Consider the following 17,646-nt stretch of genomic DNA (forward strand, 5'->3'; position numbering starts at 1 on the left):
GTGTAACTGGGTGAATGAGACCACTCTGGGAATAGTCCACCTCTACGTCTTTGAAGCAACTCCCAGCGATCTCAAACTCATCACTGAACAACAGGTACCTCCCTGTATCTAACCCCGTGCTGTCCCTGTCCTGGGAGTGTTTGATGGGGGTACAGTGTAGAGGGAGCTTTACTCTGTATCTAACCCCGTGCTGTCCCTGTCCCTGGGAGTGTTTGATGAGAAGACAGTGTAGAGGGAGCTTTACTCTGTATCTAACCCCGTGCTGTCCATGTCCCTGGGAGTGTTTGATGGGGGGGACAGTGTAGAGGGAGCTTTACTCTGTATCTAACCCCGTGCTGTCCCTGTCCCTGGGAGTGTTTGATGAAGGGACAGTGTAGAGAGAGCTTTACTCTGTATCTAACCCCGTGCTGTCCCTGTCCTGGGAGTGTTTGATGGGGGGACAGTGTAGAGAGAGCTTTACTCTGTATCTAACCCCGTGCTGTCCCTGTCCTGGGAGTGTTTGATGGGGTACAGTGTAGAGGGAGCTTTACTCTGTATCTAACCCCGTGCTGTCCCTGTCCCTGGGAGTGTTTGATGAGAAGACAGTGTAGAGGGAGCTTTACTCTGTATCTAACCCCGTGCTGTCCATGTCCCTGGGAGTGTTTGATGGGGGGACAGTGTAGAGGGAGCTTTACTCTGTATCTAACCCCGTGCTGTCCCTGTCCCTGGGAGTGTTTGATGGGGGGACAGTGTAGAGGGAGCTTTACTCTGTATCTAACCCCGTGCTGTCCCTCTCCTGGAAGTGTTTGATGGGGGGGGGACAGTGTAGAGGGAGCTTTACTCTGTATCTAACCCTATGCTGTCCCTGTCCTGGGAGTGTTTAATGGTGGGACCGTGTAGAGGGAGCTTTACTCTGTATCTAACCCCGTGCTGTCCCTGTCCTGGGAGTGTTTGATGGGGGAACGGTGTAGAGGGAGCTTTACTCTGTATCTAACCCCATGCTATCCCTGTCCTGGGAGTGTTTGATGAGGGACAGTGTAGAGGGAGCTTTACTCTGTATCTAACCCCGTGCTGTCCCTGTCCTCCCAGACGTGCCGGATGTTCACTAATCCCCAGTTTGCGATAGCCCTCAGTGTGGCGTACGACATGGAGACCTGGATGGGCAAGCAACTCTTCCACACGATCACCACCAGCTGCATCAACGTCACCGCACCCAATCACATCACTCGGTAAGTGTCCCTCAGCACTGACCCTGTGACAGTGCCCACTCCCTCAGCACTGACCCTCCGACAGTGTCCACTCCCTCAGCACTGACCCTCCGACAGTGCCCACTCCCTCAGCACTGACCCTCCGACAGTGTCCACTCCCTCAGCACTGACCCTCCGACAGGGCCCGCTCCCTCAGCACTGACCCTCCGACAGTGCCCACTCCCTCAGCACTGACCCTACGACAGTGTCCACTCCCTCAGCACTGACCCTCCGACAGGGCCCGCTCCCTCAGCACTGACCCTCCGACAGTACGGCACTCCCTCAGCACTGACCCTCTGACAGTGCCCACTCCCTCAGCACTGACCCTCTGACAGTGCCCACTCTCTCAGCACTGACCTTCCGACAGGGCCCACTCCCTCAGCACTGACCCTCCGACAGTGCCCACTCTCTCAGCACTGACCCTCCGACAGAGCCCACTCCCTTAGCACTGACCCTCCGACAGTGCCCACTCCCTCAGCACTGACCCTCCGACAGTGCGGCACTCCCTCACCACGGACCCTCCAACATTGCCCACTCCGTCAGCACCGACCCTCCGACAGTGCCCACTCCGTCAGCACTGACCCTCTGTCAGTGCCCACTCCTTCAGCACTGACCCTCTGACAGTGCCCACTCCCTCAGCACTGACCCTCTGACAGTGCGGAACTCCCTCAGCACTGACCATATGACTGTGCCAACTCCCTCAGCCCTGACCCTCCGACAGTGCCAACGCCCTCAGCACTGACCCTCCGACAGTGCCCACTCTCTCAGCGCTGACCCACTGACAGTGCCCACTCCCTCAGCACTGACCCTCCCCCAGTGTGGCACTCCCTCATCACTGACTCTCCGACAGTGCCCACTCCCTCAGCACTGACCCTCCGACAGTGCCCACTTCCTCAGCACTGACCCTCTGACAGTGCCCACTCCCTCAGCACTGACCCTCTGACAGAGCCCACTCCCTAAGCACTGGCCCTCCGACAGTGCCCACTCCCTCAGCACTGACCCTCCCACATTGCGGCACTCCCTCAGCGCTGACCCTCCGACAGTGCCCACTCCCTCAGCACTGACCCTCCGACAGAGCCCACTCCCTCAGCACTGACCCTCCCGCATTGCGGCACTCCCTCAGCACTGACCCTCCGACAGTGCCCACTCCCTCAGCACTGACCCTCTGACAGTGCCCACTCCCTCAGCGCTGACCCTCCGACAGTGCCCACTCCCTCAGCGCTGACCCTCCGACAGAGCCCACTCCCTCAGCACTGACCCTGTCACTTCTTATTTCAGTCTCGGAGCCCTGGCTTGTTTCTTTGAAGATGTAGAGTCCCTGGACAACATCACCTCCAACGCTCTGCTCAAACAACTGATGGCGTGTCCCAATGCCAATGCGCGCCAGGTAAAACACTGGGCAGAAAATGCCCCCTGAGCCCATTTGATTGGACGCTCCTGAGTTTCCGAGCGTGGATCTCTTGCGGTGGGAATCAGGGATGATCAGCTCTCATCAGCATCCCGACCCTCGGAATAGACAAAACCTATTCTCTATCCACAGGATGGTTCCCATGACAGCATGGTGTGTCAGCGGTTAACGCTGCTGCCTCACGGTGCCAAGGACCCTCGTTCAATTCCCAGCCTCTGGTGACTGTCTGTGTGTAGTTTGCCCGCGTGGGTTTCCTCCCACAGTCCAAAGAGGTGCAGGTTAGGGCGGATTGGCCATGGGAAATTGTCCCATAGTGCCCAGGGATGTGCAGGTTAGGGTGGATTGGCCATGGGAAATTGTCCCATAGTGCCCAGGGATGTGCAGGTTAGGGTGGATTGGCCATGGGAAATTGTCCCATAGTGCCCAGGGATGTGCAGGTTAGGGTGGATTGGCCATGGGAAATTGTCCCATAGTGCCCAGGGATGTGCAGGTTAGGGTGGATTGGCCATGGGATATTGTCCCATAGTGTCCAGGGATGTGCAGGTTAGGGTGGATTGGCCATGGGACATTGTCCCGTAGTGTCCAGGGACGTGAAGGTTGGGGTGGATTGGCCATGGGATATTGTCCCATAGTGCCCAGGGATGTACAGGTTAAGGTGGGTTGGCCATGGGATATTGTCCCATAGTGTCCAGGATGTGCAGGTTAGGGTGGATTGGCATGGGAAATTGTCCCATAGTGCCCAGGGATGTGCAGGTTAGGGTGGATTGGCCATGGGAAATTGTCCCATAGTGCCCAGGGATGTGCAGGTTAGGGTGGATTGGCCATGGGATATTGTCCCATAGTGCCCAGGGATGTGCAGGTTAGGGTGGGTTGGCCATGGGATATTGTCCCATAGTGTCCAGGGATGTGCAGGTTAGGGTGGATTGGCCATGGGAAATTGTCCCATAGTGCCCAGGGATGTGCAGGTTAGGGTGGATTGGCCATGGGAAATTGTCCCGTAGTGTCCAGGGACGTGAAGGTTGGGGTGGATTGGCCATGGGATATTGTCCCATAGTGCCCAGGGATGTACAGGTTAAGGTGGGTTGGCCATGGGATATTGTCCCATAGTGCCCAGGGATGTGCAGGTTAGGGTGGATGGGCCATGGGAAATTGTCCCATAGTGCCCAGGGATGTGCAGGTTAGGGTGGATTGGCCATGGGGAATTGTCCCATAGTGCCCAGGGATGTGCAGGTTAGGGTGGATTGGCCATGGGGAAATTGTCCCATAGTGCCCAGGGATGTGCAGGTTAGGGTGGGTTTGCCATGGGGAAATTGTGCCATAGTGCCCAGGGATGTGCAGGTTAGGGTGGGCTGGCCATGAGCCGAGAGTGTGTGGTGCTGGAAAAGCACAGCCGGTCAGGCAGCGTCCGAGAAACAGGAGAGTTGAGGTTTGAGCTCCTTCCTGAGGGAAGGGGAGGGGAACTGAACGCACTGTTGGTGTTCTGGCCTGGGCGATTCCCAGTTCCTGCTGCTCCTGCTCATCCTGTTGGTGGTCGTTCCACAGAACATAAAGAGGCTGGTGAAGGACACACCCCTGACCGGTGACCTGCTCCAGACCGTGGGCCAGGCCCTCAGTGTGTTCTCTGCCCAGAAACTGGACAAAATCTCTGGCCAGGACATCCGCGAGAACATCGAGGTTTTCGCCACTGTTGAAGACTTTCAGATAACTCAGTCCCGGCTCCTGGTCAGTAAGTTCATCCTGGCCGGAGGCAAGGTGTGTCACCGTGGGGCAATGACTGACATTAATGGGGGGCTCGCTCCCAGGGGGAGTGGGGGGGAGAATGGGGGAGTTGCTCCCACGGGGAGTGGGGGGAGAATGGGGGTCTCGCTCCCTCAGGGAGGGGGGGGAGAATGGGGGGCTCGCTCCCTCAGGGAGTGGGGGGAGAATGGGGGAGTCGCTCCCACAGGGAGTGAGGGGAGAATGGGGGACTCGCTCCCACGGGGAGTGGGGGTGGGGTTAATGGGGGACTCGCTCCCACGGGGAGTGGGGGTGGGGTTAATGGGGGACTCGCTCCCACGGGGAGTGGGGGGAGAGTGGGGGGTGACCAGCACGGTGCGGGTTGGCTGAATGGCCCAGTGTGAACTGTCACCTCACCATGATCCTTTGGTGTCTGTCACTCCCCGGCACACAGCTGAACTCCAGTTCGGATCTGCTGGGATTGGGTCACCTGATCGCAGGAGTCTGCTCCACACAGCTCCGGAATATGCCGTCGGAGGAGTTGGCCAAAGTTGCCAAGGGATTCCAAGAGGAGCAAGCAAATAAACTCATCCCCTTCCAGAAAACAACCATCGTCCTGACGGTGAGTGGGAGCACTCCCTCCCTGAGCACAGGGCTGGAGGGAGGGACAGGGATAGGGAGGGGGTGTAGGGGGCTGGAGGGAGGGACAGGGATAGGGAGGGGGGTGTAGGGGCTGGAGGGAGGGACAGGGATAGGGAGGGCGTGTAGGGGCTGGAGGGGGTGACAGAGATAGGGAGGGGTTTTGGGGGCTGGAGGGAGGGACAGGGATAGGGAGGGGGGTGTAGGGGCTGGAGGGAGAGACAGGGAGAGGGAGGTGCTGTAGGGGCTGGAGGGGGTGACAGAGATAGGGAGGGGGTGTAGGGGCTGGAGAGAGGGACAGGGAGAGGGAGGGGGTGTAGGGGCTGGAGGGGGTGACAGAGATAGGGAGGGGGTGTAGGGGCTGGAGAGAGGGACAGGGAGAGGGAGGGGGTGTAGGGGCTGGAGGGAGGGACAGGGATAGGGAGGGGGTGTAGGGGCTGGAGGGAGGGACAGGGATAGGGAGGGGTTGTAGGGGCTGGAGGGGGTGACAGAGATAGGGAGGGGGTGTAGGGGCTGGAGGGGGTGACAGAGATAGGGAGGGGGTGGAGGGGCTGGAGGGGGTGACAGAGATAGGGAGGGGGTGGAGGGGCTGGAGGGGGTGACAGAGATAGGGAGGGGGTGTAGGGGCTGGAGGGGGTGACAGAGATAGGGAGGGGGTGTAGGGGCTGGAGAGAGGGACAGGGAGAGGGAGGGGGTGTAGGGGCTGGAGGGGGTGACAGAGATAGGGAGGGGGTGTAGGGGCTGGAGAGAGGGACAGGGAGAGGGAGGGGGTGTAGGGGCTGGAGGGAGGGACAGGGATAGGGAGGGGGTGTAGGGGCTGGAGGGAGGGACAGGGATAGGGAGGGGTTGTAGGGGCTGGAGGGGGTGACAGAGATAGGGAGGGGGTGTAGGGGCTGGAGGGGGTGACAGAGATAGGGAGGGGGTGGAGGGGCTGGAGGGGATGACAGAGATAGGGAGGGGTGGAGGGGCTGGAGGGGGTGACAGAGATAGGGAGGGGGTGTAGGGGCTGGAGGGGGTGACAGGGAGAGGGAGGGGGTGTAGGGGCTGGAGGGGGTGACAGGGATAGGGAGGGTGTGTAGGGGCTGGAGGGAGGGACAGGGAGAGGGAGGGGGTGTAGGGGCTGGAGGGAGGGACAGGAATAGGGAGGGGGTGTAGGGGCTGGAGGGGGTGACAGAGATAGGGAGGGCGTGTAGGGGCTGGAGGGGGTGACAGAGATAGGGAGGGGGTGGAGGGGCTGGAGGGGGTGACAGAGATAGGGAGGGGGTGTAGGGACTGGAGGGGGTGACAGAGATAGGGAGAGGGTGTAGGGGCTGGAGGGAGTGACAGAGATAGGGAGGGGGTGTAGGGGGCTGGAGGGGTGTGACAGAGATAGGGAGGGGGTGTAGGGGCTGGAGGGAGGGACAGGGATAGGGAGGGGGTGTAGGAGCGGGAGGGAGGGACAGGGATAGGGAGGGGGTGTAGGAGTGGGAGGGAGGGACAGGGATAGGGAGGGGGTGTAGGGGCTGGAGGGAGGGACAGGGATAGGGAGGGGGTGTAGGGGCTGGAGGGAGGGACAGAGATAGGGAGGGGGGGTACGGGGCTGGAGGGGATGACAGAGATAGGGAGGGGGTGTAGGAGCGGGAGGGGGTGACAGAGATAGGGAGGGGGTGTAGGGGCTGGAGGGCGTGACAGAGATAGGGAGGGGGTGTAGGAGCGGGAGGGGGTGACAGAGATAGGGAGGGGTGTAGGGCTGGAGGGGGTGACAGAGATAGGGAGAGGGTGTAGGGGCTGGAGGGGGGGACAGAGATAGGGAGGGGGTGTAGGGGGCTGGAGGGGTGTGACAGAGATAGGGAGGGGGTGTAGGGGCTGGAGGGGGTGACAGAGATAGGGAGGGGGTGTAGGGGGCTGGAGGGGTGTGACAGAGATAGGGAGGGGGTGTAGGGGGCTGGAGGGGTGTGACAGAGATAGGGAGGGGGTGTAGGGGCTGGAGGGGGTGACAGAGATAGGGAGGGGGTGTAGGGGCTGGAGGGGTGTGACAGAGATAGGGAGGGGGTATAGGGGCTGGAGGGTCTGACAGAGATAGGGAGGGGGTGTAGGGGCTGGAGGGGGGAAACAGAGATAGGGAGGGGGTGGAGGGGGGTGACAGGGATAGGGAGGGGGTGACAGAGATAGGGAGGGGGTGTAGGGGCTGGAGGGGGTGACAGGGATAGGGAGGGGATGTAGGGGCTGGAGGGGGGGAACAGAGATAGGGAGGGGGTGGAGGGGGGTGACAGGGATAGGGAGGGGGTGTAGGGGCTGGAGGGAGTGACAGAGATAGGGAGGGAATGTGGGGGCTGGAGGGGGTGACTTGGCACCAGGGCGTTGGGCTGTAACAGTAGTTGAAGAGCCTGCAGCCCACATCGGGGGGATATGAGATGCCGGGTGGATTTCCGATCCCCTCAGCTCCTGGGGAATGCTGACCCCCCCCCCCCCATGCCCCTCCTCAGTCCCTCCCTAACCTCCCTGCCCGGTTGTTTGCTCCAGATCTTGGAGAATGAGGACACCACGGCGGTGTTTTGGAGCCTCTCCTCGTCTTTCCGCAAGGAACTTCCCACCTCCAGCATCGGGAAAGCGAACATCACTGACCTGGCGCAGGTGAAGGACACCGAGTGGAATAAGGGTCAGGTCAGTGGCGTTGACTGTCCCCTAACTCTGACCCCTCCTGGCCGAATCTCTGCAATACTCTGACGTTGGCTTCACCCGTCGATAGGATCGTTTCGCACGATTCCCTTTATTGCTCACACCTTTGAAAGCCGGAGTTGCGTTGTCACGTGGTCAGACCACACGGAAACAGTGCGCCTCATCCATTCCCACTGTGTCCCCAAACGTAACCAGTCCCACCCGCCCGCCCCCGGTCCTACTTCCTTCCAACCCTCTCCCATTTATCTCCTTATCTGAATTTCTTGTCAACGTTGTAACTCTCCCTACATCCTTCTGCAAGCTCATTCCACACACCAACCACCCAAAAATTGCCACATGTGCCTTTCTTAAATCACTTTCTCCTCTCGCTTTCCAAATGTGCCTTGAATTCTCCCGTAACGCTCAGCACAAACACTCTTCCCACAAGCCCTGTCTACCCCACCTCGTTATTTTGTAAACCTCCGTAAGGGCCGCTCTCAAACACCTGCGCTGCAGCAAGAAACGTCCCGGCATATCTCGCCTTTCTTAGTAACTATATGATGGGCAGCACGGTGTGGCAGTGGTTAGCACCGCTGCCTCACGGTGCCAGGGAGCCAGGTGTGATTCCCCCCTCGGGCGACTGTCTGGGGGGAGTTGGCACATTCTCCCGCCGTGTCTGTGTGGGTTTCCTCCCACAGTCCAAAGATGTGCAGGTTAGGGTGGATTGGTCATGGGAAATTGTCCCAAAGTGCCCAGGGATGTGCAGGTTAGGGTGGATTGGCCATGGGAAATTGTCCCATAGTGCCCAGGGATGTGCAGGTTCGGGTGGATTGGCCATGGGATATTGTCCCATAGTGCCCAGGGATGTGCAGGTTAGGGTGGATTGGTCATGGGAAATTGTCCCAAAGTGCCCAGGGATGTGCAGGTTAGGGTGGATTGGCCATGGGAAATTGTCCCATAGTGCCCAGGGATGTGCAGGTTAGGGTGGATTGGCCATGGGATATTGTCCCATAGTGCCCAGGGATGTGCAGGTTAGGGTGGATTGGTCATGGGAAATTGTCCCATAGTGCCCAGGGATGTGCAGGTTAGGGTGGGTTGGCCATGGGAAATTGTCCCATAGTGCCCAGGGATGTGCAGGTTAGGGTGGATTGGCCATGGGGAATTGTCCCATAGTGCCCAGGGATGTGCAGGTTAGGGTGGGTTGGCCATGGGAAATTGTCCCATTGTGTCCAGGGATGTGCAGGTTAGGGTGGATTGGCCATGGGAAATTGTCCCATAGTGCCCAGGGATGTGCAGGTTAGGGTGGATTGGCTGTCGGTAATTAGTGGGATATGACAGGGGCTTGAGTCTGGTTGGGATACTCTTCAGAGGGCTGTTGTGTGCTCAATGGGCTGAATGGCCTGCTCCCACACTGTTGGGATTCGCTGACTCTAACTCAAACCCTCCCTGCCCGGCAACGTCCTGGTCAACCTGCTCTCTGGCTTAATCATAGAGTCATAGTCAGGGAGATGTCCAGCATGGAAACAGACCCTTCAGTCCAACCTGTCCATGCTGACCCAGATATCCCAAACCAACATACTGGCTTCACTAAAGTGCAACAGTTACTGCTCTGCGTTCGTCCGTCCCATTTCCAGCCCTCCATTTCCCATTCCCAGGAACCGCAGAAGGTTGAGCAACTCCTGAATTAGCCGATAACAGCTGAAACAAAGTTGACTTCTACTCAAACAGGCTAATGAAACCAACGGGAGCATGTTCTGACCTGAAATGACGGAGCTATTACAAATATATTTGAGGAAGATATAGCTGTTTGGCCTTCTCCAGTTCCATTGACATAAGCCGTAGGGAATTTCAGTGCAGTTTTACCCACCTGGGTCGACGCTCATGTGTTCACCCGCGTCGCCAAATAATTTAAACAAAGGTTTCATAACTTTGCAGATACCTGATTCTGAAAAGCTGAACTGACTCAGGTGGTTCAGCGTCTCTAACACCAGGTTCGATCACCAAACCTCTCCACTTGTTGGCAGTTAGAAGGTGGCCATTATCTCTGTGAGTCTGGGCTACATTACAATGAAAACCCAACCCTCCTCCAGTGCTAGAGCATGGAAACAACTTGTCCGTGCAGACCACACACCCGAAACTAGTCCTGTCCCAGCTGCCAGCACCCGCCCATATCCCTCCAAACCCTTCCTAGTCATGTCCCCATTCTCTTAAATGCTGTAATTGTACCAGCCTCCACCACTTCCTCTGGCAGCTCATTGCATACACTCACCACCCTCTGTGTGAAAATGTTGCCCTTAGGTCCCCTTTATATCTTTCCCCTCTCACCCTAAACCTATGCCCCTCTAGTTCTGGACTCCCCCACCCCAGGGAAAAGACGTTGCCTATTTACCCTATCCATGCCCCTCGTAATTTTGTAAACCTCTATAAGGTCACCCCTCAGCCTCCAACGCTGCAGGGAAAACAGCCCCAGCCTGTTCAGCCTCTCCCTGTAGCTCAAACCCTCCAACCCTGGCAACATCCTTGTCAATCTTTTCTGAATCCTTTCAAGTTTCACAACATCTTTCCAATAGGAAGGAGACCAGAATTGCACGCAATATTCCAACAGTGGCCTAACCAATGTCCTGTACAGCCGCAACATGACCTCCCAACTCCTGTACAAAATGTACTGACCCTCTGCTTAAAGATGACAGTAAAGAACACTGTTTTTAAATCTTATCAGAAGCAGGATCTGGGAAGTCTGTCTAGCTGTGATTGAAAACATTTCTGTCTCTCTCTCTCTCCCCCACTCCATCTAGGCACTCTTCATCTGCGAAGGGCTCCTCACGAAAAATGCAATTCCGGTTGATGAACTGGGGTAAAGATGTGTGTGTGTGTGTGTGTGTGTGTGTGTGTGTGTGTGTGTGTGTGTGTGTGTGTGTGTGTGTGTGTGTGTGTAAGTGTGTGTGTGTCTGTGTCTGTGTGAGTGTGTGTGTGTCTGTGTGTGTGCGTGTGTGTGTGAGTGTGTGTGTGTGTCTGTGTGTGTGTATGTGCGGTGTGTGTGTGTGTGTGTGTCTGTGTGTGTATGTGTGTCTGTGTGTATATGCGCGTGCATGTGTGAGTGTGTGTGTGAAATAGTGCGTGTGTATATGTGTCTGCATGTGTGTGTGTGTGAAATAGTGCGTGTGTATATGCGTGTGCATGTGTGAGTGTGTGTCAAATAGTGCGTGTGTATATGCGTGTGCATGTGTGAGTGTGTGCTTGTGTCACAGTGTGTGAGTGTGTGTGTATATGTGTGCACGTGTGTGTGTGTCTGTCTGTCTGGGTCTGTGTGATTCGATGTCAGTCCCTGTGTGACAGGGAACTGGAGATCGGTGTCAGTTGTGTTGCCCTCCCCTCCTAACCCACACCCACACTGACAGGCTCGGCTTAAACAGGTCAAACGGTCAGTCCACAACAAGTTACTCCTCCTTAGTGTGGGGTGGCTCGGTGGCTCCGTGGTTAGCACGGCTGCCCCACCGTGCCAGCGACCTGGGTTCGATTCCCCCTCGGGTGACTGTCTGTGTGGAGTATTCCCCGGGTCTGTGTGGGTTTCCACTGGGTGCTCCATTAAACACTCACATGCATACACTCTCACACACACTCATTCTCTCTCTGACACTCACACTCACACGCACACTCTCTCACACACATTCTCTCTCTCTCTCACACACTTACACACAAACTCACACTGACACACACACACTCACACACATTCACTCAGACACTCACATACACTCACACAAACACTCACACACACACTCTCACACACACTCGCACACACACTCACACACTCTCTTTCACACACACACTCGCACACACACTCTCACACACACTCGCACACACACTCACACACTCTCTTTCACACATACACTCACACACACTCTCACACACTCTCTCTCACACACACACACACACTCACACACTCTCACACTTACACTCAAACGCAGTCCAAAGATGTGCAGGTTAGGGTGGGTTGGCCATGGGAAATTGTCCTGTAGTGACCAGGGATGTGCAGGTTAGGGTGGATTGGCCATGGGAAATTGTCCCATAGTGCCCAGGGATGTGCAGGTTCGGGTGGGTTGGCCATGGGAAATTGTCCCATTGTGTCCAGGGATGTGCAGGTTAGGGTGGATTGGCCATGGGAAATTGTCCCATAGTGCCCAGGGATGTGCAGGTTAGGGTGGATTGGCCATGGGAAATTCTCCCATTGTGCCCAGGGATGTGCAGGTTAGGGTGGGTTGGCCATGGGAAATTGTCCCATAGTGCCCAGGGATGTGCAGGTTAGGGTGGATTGGCCATGGGAAATTGTCCCATAGTGCCCAGGGATGTGCAGGTTAGGGTGGGTTGGCCATGGGAAATTGTCCCATTGTGCCCAGAGATGTGCAGGTTAGGGGGGGTTGGCCATGGGAAATTGTCCCATAGTGCCCAGGGATGTGCAGGTTAGGGTGGGTTGGCCATGGGAAATTGTCCCATAGTGCCCAGGGATGTGCAGGTTAGGGTGGATTGGCCATGGGAAATTGTCCCATAGTGCCCAGGGATGTGTAGGTTAGGGTGGATTGGCCATGGGAAATTGTCCCATAGTGCCCAGGGATGTGCAGGTTAGGGTGGATTGACCATGGGAAATTGTCCCATAGTGCCCAGGGATGTGCAGGTTAGGGTGGGTTGGCCATGGGAAATTGTCCCATAGTGCCCAGGGATGTGCAGGTTAGGGTGGATTGGCCATGGGAAATTGTCCCATAGTGCCCAGGGATGTGCAGGTTAGGGTGGGTTGGCCATGGGAAATTGTCCCATAGTGCCCAGGGATGTGCAGGTTAGGGTGGATTGGCCATGGGAAATTGTCCCATAGTGTCCAGGGATGTACAGGTTAGGGTGGGTTGGCCATGGGAAATTGTCCCATAGTGCCCAGGGATGTGCAGGTTAGGGTGGATTGGCCATGGGAAATTGTCCCATAGTGCCCAGGGATGTGTAGGTTAGGGTGGATTGGCCATGGGAAATTGTCCCATAGTGCCCAGGGATGTGCAGGTTAGGGTGGATTGACCATGGGAAATTGTCCCATAGTGCCCAGGGATGTGCAGGTTAGGGTGGGTTGGCCATGGGAAATTGTCCCATAGTGCCCAGGGATGTGCAGGTTAGGGTGGATTGGCCATGGGAAATTGTCCCATAGTGCCCAGGGATGTGCAGGTTAGGGTGGGTTGGCCATGGGAAATTGTCCCATAGTGCCCAGGGATGTGCAGGTTAGGGTGGATTGACCATGGGAAATTGTCCCATAGTGCCCAGGGATGTGCAGGTTAGGGTGGGTTGGCCATGGGAAATTGTCCCATAGTGCCCAGGGATGTGCAGGTTAGGGTGGGTTGGCCATGGGAAATTGTCCCATAGTGCCCAGGGATGTGCAGGTTAGGGTGGGTTGGCCATGGGAAATTGTCCCATAGTGCCCAGGGATGTGCAGGTTAGGGTGGATTGGCCATGGGGAATTGTCCCATAGTGCCCAGGGATGTGCAGGTTAGGGTGGGTTGGCCATGGGAAATTGTCCCGTAGTGCCCAGGGATGTGCAGGTTAGGGTGGGTTGGCCATGGGGAATTGTCCCGTAGTGCCCAGGGATGTGCAGGTTAGGGTGGGTTGGCCATGGGGAATTGTCCCGTAGTGCCCAGGGATGTGCAGGTTAGGGTGGGTTGGCCATGGGAAATTGTCTCATAGTGCCCAGGGATGTGCAGGTTAGGGTGGATTGGCCATGGGAAATTGTCTCATAGTGCCCAGGGATGTGCAGGTTAGGGTGGATTGGCCATGGGAAATTGTCCCATAGTGTCCAGGGATGTGCAGGTTAGGGTGGATTGGCCATGGGATTTGTCCCATAGTGCCGAGGGATGTGCAGGTTAGGGTGGATTGGCCATGGGATTTGTCCCATAGTGCCGAGGGATGTGCAGGTTAGGGTGGATTGGCCATGGGAAATGGTCCCATAGTGCCCAGGGATGTGCAGGTTAGGGTGGGTTGATCATGGGAAATTGTCCCATAGTGTCCAGGGATGTGCAGTTTAGGGTGGGTTGGCCACGGGAAATTGTCCCATAGTGTCCAGGGATGTGCAGGTTAGGGTGGGTTGGCCATGGGAAATTGTCCCATAGAGCCCAGGGATGTGCAGGTTAGGGTGGGTTGGCCATGGGAAATTGTCCCATAGTGCCCAGGGATGTGCAGGTTAGGGTGGATTGGCCATGGGAAATTGTCCCATAGTGCCCAGGGATGTGCAGGTTAGGGTGGATTGCCCATGGGAAATTGTCACATAGTGCCCAGGGATGTGCAGGTTAGGGTGAATTGGCCATGGGAAATTGTCCCATAGTGCGCAGGGATATGCAGGTTAGGGTGGATTGGCCATGGGAAATTCTCCCATAGTGTCCAGGGATGTGCAGGTTAGGGTGGATTGCCCATGGGACGTTGTCCCATAGTGCCCAGGGATGTGCAGGTTAGGGTGGATTGGCCATGGGAAACTGTCCCATAGTGCGCAGGGATGTGCAGGTTAGGGTGGATTGGCCATGGGAAATTGTCTCATAGTGCCCAGGGATGTGCAGGTTAGGGTGGGTTTGCCATTGGAAATTGTCCCATAGTGCCCAGGGATGTGCAGGTTAGGGTGGATTGGCCATGGGGAATTGTCCCATAGTGCCCAGGGATGTGCAGGTTAGGGTGGGTTGGCCATGGGAAATTGTCCCATAGTGCCCAGGGATGTGCAGGTTAGGGTGGGTTGGCCATGGGAAATTGTCCCATAGTGCCCAGGGATGTGCAGGTTAGGGTGGATTGGCCATGGGGAATTGTCCCATAGTGCCCAGGGATGTGCAGGTTAGGGTGGGTTGGCCATGGGAAATTGTCCCGTAGTGCCCAGGGATGTGCAGGTTAGGGTGGGTTGGCCATGGGGAATTGTCCCATAGTGCCCAGGGATGTGCAGGTTAGGGTGGGTTGGCCATGGGAAATTGTCCCATAGTGCCCAGGGATGTGCAGGTTAGGGTGGATTGGCCATGGGAAATTGTCCCATAGTGCCCAGGGATGTGTAGGTTAGGGTGGATTGGCCATGGGAAATTGTCCCATAGTGCCCAGGGATGTGCAGGTTAGGGTGGATTGACCATGGGAAATTGTCCCATAGTGCCCAGGGATGTGCAGGTTAGGGTGGGTTGGCCATGGGAAATTGTCCCATAGTGCCCAGGGATGTGCAGGTTAGGGTGGATTGGCCATGGGAAATTGTCCCATAGTGCCCAGGGATGTGCAGGTTAGGGTGGGTTGGCCATGGGAAATTGTCCCATAGTGCCCAGGGATGTGCAGGTTAGGGTGGATTGGCCATGGGAAATTGTCCCATAGTGCCCAGGGATGTACAGGTTAGGGTGGGTTGGCCATGGGAAATTGTCCCATAGTGCCCAGGGATGTGCAGGTTAGGGTGGATTGGCCATGGGAAATTGTCCCATAGTGCCCAGGGATGTGTAGGTTAGGGTGGATTGGCCATGGGAAATTGTCCCATAGTGCCCAGGGATGTGCAGGTTAGGGTGGATTGACCATGGGAAATTGTCCCATAGTGCCCAGGGATGTGCAGGTTAGGGTGGGTTGGCCATGGGAAATTGTCCCATAGTGCCCAGGGATGTGCAGGTTAGGGTGGATTGGCCATGGGAAATTGTCCCATAGTGCCCAGGGATGTGCAGGTTACGGTGGGTTGGCCATGGGAAATTGTCCCATAGTGCCCAGGGATGTGCAGGTTAGGGTGGATTGACCATGGGATATTGTCCCATAGTGCCCAGGGATGTGCAGGTTAGGGTGGGTTGGCCATGGGAAATTGTCCCATAGTGCCCAGGGATGTGCAGGTTAGGGTGGATTGGCCATGGGGAATTGTCCCATAGTGCCCAGGGATGTGCAGGTTAGGGTGGATTGGCCATGGGGAATTGTCCCATAGTGCCCAGGGATGTGCAGGTTAGGGTGGATTGGCCATGGGGAATTGTCCCATAGTGCCCAGGGATGTGCAGGTTAGGGTGGGTTGGCCATGGGAAATTGTCCCGTAGTGCCCAGGGATGTGCAGGTTAGGGTGGGTTGGCCATGGGAAATTGTCCCATAGTGCCCAGGGATGTGCAGGTTAGGGTGGATTGGCCATGGGGAATTGTCCCATAGTGCCCAGGGATGTGCAGGTTAGGGTGGGTTGGCCATGGGAAATTGTCCCGTAGTGCCCAGGGATGTGCAGGTTAGGGTGGGTTGGCCATGGGGAATTGTCCTGTAGTGCCCAGGGATGTGCAGGTTAGGGTGGGTTGGCCATGGGGAATTGTCCCGTAGTGCCCAGGGATGTGCAGGTTAGGGTGGGTTGGCCATGGGGAATTGTCCCATAGTGCCCAGGGATGTGCAGGTTAGGGTGGGTTGGCCATGGGAAATTGTCCCATAGTGCCCAGGGATGTGCAGGTTAGGGTGGATTGGCCGTGGGAAATTGTCCCATAGTGCCCAGGGATGTGCAGGTTAGGGTGGATTGGCCGTGGGAAATTGTCCCGTAGTGCCCAGGGATGTGCAGGTTAGGGTGGGTTGGCCGTGGGAAATTGTCCCGTAGTGCCCAGGGATGTGCAGGTTAGGGTGGGTTGGCCATGGGAAATTGTCCCGTAGTGCCCAGGGATGTGCAGGTTAGGGTGGGTTGGCCATGGGGAATTGTCCCATAGTGCCCAGGGATGTGCAGGTTAGGGTGGGTTGGCCATGGGGAATTGTCCCATAGTGTCCAGGGATGTGCAGGTTAGGGTGCATTAGTCAGGGATAAATATGGAATTGTAGGGTATGGAAATGGGACATGTGAAGGTGATAACATGTTGGGCTGAAGGGTGTATTTTCACACTGTAGGGATTGTATTAACAAAAATTCCATGAAAGGGCCAATAGGGATTCAGATACATAATTCTTTAAAGTTTGCATTCCAGGTAGATAAGGGGATTCCAGTCCACCAGGTTTATTTGGAAGCACTAGCTTTCGGACTGCTGCCCCTTCACTAGGTGGTTTTGGAACAGGGCCATAAGACACAGAATTTAACGCAAAAGGTTACAGTGTCATACACCTGAAACGATATATTGAACAATCCTTGATGGGGAACGTTCATCCTGGAGTCCAGTTACCAGTGGCCTACCGCAAGGGTCGGTGTTGGGTCCACTGCTGTTCGTCATTTTTATAAATGACCTCGGTCTATCCCTCTCCCTCTCCCTTACCCTCACTCTGTCTCTCTGTCTCTCTCTCTCTCCCTGTCTCTCTCTCTCAACCCCTCTCTCTCCTCCCCCATCCTCTGTCTCTCTCTCTCTCTCTTTCTCTCTCTCTCTCTCTCTCCCTCTCCTTTACCCTCACTCTGTCTCTCTCTCTCTCTCCCTGTCTCTCTCAACCCATCTCTCTCCTCCCACACTCTCTCACTCTTTCTCTCTCCCACCTCCCCACCTGCCCCCCCCAACCCCACCCGCTCTGTCTGTCTGTCTCTCTCTCTCTCTTGCTCTTCCTCTCTCTCCCTCACTCTCTCTCTTTCTCTGACTGTCTCTCTCTACTCCCATCTCAGTCTCTGTCTCTCTCTCTCCCTCTCTCTCTCCCTCTCTACCTTACTCCCCCTCTCTCCCTCCTCTCTCTCTCTCTCTCTCTCTCTCTCTCCCTCTTTCCCTCTCCCTCACTCCCCTTTCTCCCTCCCTCTCTCTCTCTCTCTCTCTCTCTCCTGGATTGTCTTCCCAATGACTTGCCCTGACGTCCCTGTGTTGACATCCCACAGGCAGCTGGGCTCCTTAGTTGCGGGGGTAACGTGTGAGATGTTCGAACGGTCCGCAGGCAGCGCGGTGCTGAACATGTGCAGGAGCCTGGGGAACGTCACTGCGTGGTTATCAAGGGCCCAGGTACTCACTCAGAGAGACAGCAATCTACCCCCGCAGAATCGACCCTGTCCCGAACCCCGTGCTATCCCTGTTCAGGGATGGGGGGACAGTGTAGAAGGAGCTTTACCCTGTATCTAACCCCGTGCTGTCCCTGTTCGGGGATGGGGGGA

The 17,646-nt window shown here is 56.5% G+C and overlaps 1 protein-coding gene across 4 annotated transcripts in view; it reads left to right on the top strand.

Annotated features, from left to right (window-relative positions):
* LOC132805561 (otoancorin-like) overlaps nucleotides 1–17,646 on the top strand; it is a 61,532-nt gene that overhangs the window by 16,754 nt on the left and 27,132 nt on the right. For all 4 annotated transcript variants that reach the window (XM_060820681.1, XM_060820682.1, XM_060820683.1 and 1 more), the window contains 8 exons: nucleotides 1–94; nucleotides 1,069–1,208; nucleotides 2,505–2,613; nucleotides 4,177–4,386; nucleotides 4,805–4,972; nucleotides 7,492–7,632; nucleotides 10,422–10,480; nucleotides 17,377–17,497. The exon at nucleotides 1–94 is cut by the window's left edge and continues 4 nt beyond it. In XM_060820681.1, coding sequence (XP_060676664.1) covers nucleotides 1–94; nucleotides 1,069–1,208; nucleotides 2,505–2,613; nucleotides 4,177–4,386; nucleotides 4,805–4,972; nucleotides 7,492–7,632; nucleotides 10,422–10,480; nucleotides 17,377–17,497 — 1,042 coding nt within the window. The remainder of the gene's footprint in view (nucleotides 95–1,068; nucleotides 1,209–2,504; nucleotides 2,614–4,176; nucleotides 4,387–4,804; nucleotides 4,973–7,491; nucleotides 7,633–10,421; nucleotides 10,481–17,376; nucleotides 17,498–17,646) is intronic.

Source organism: Hemiscyllium ocellatum, chromosome 50, assembly GCF_020745735.1.
Source record: "Hemiscyllium ocellatum isolate sHemOce1 chromosome 50, sHemOce1.pat.X.cur, whole genome shotgun sequence".
NCBI lineage: Eukaryota > Metazoa > Chordata > Chondrichthyes > Orectolobiformes > Hemiscylliidae > Hemiscyllium > Hemiscyllium ocellatum.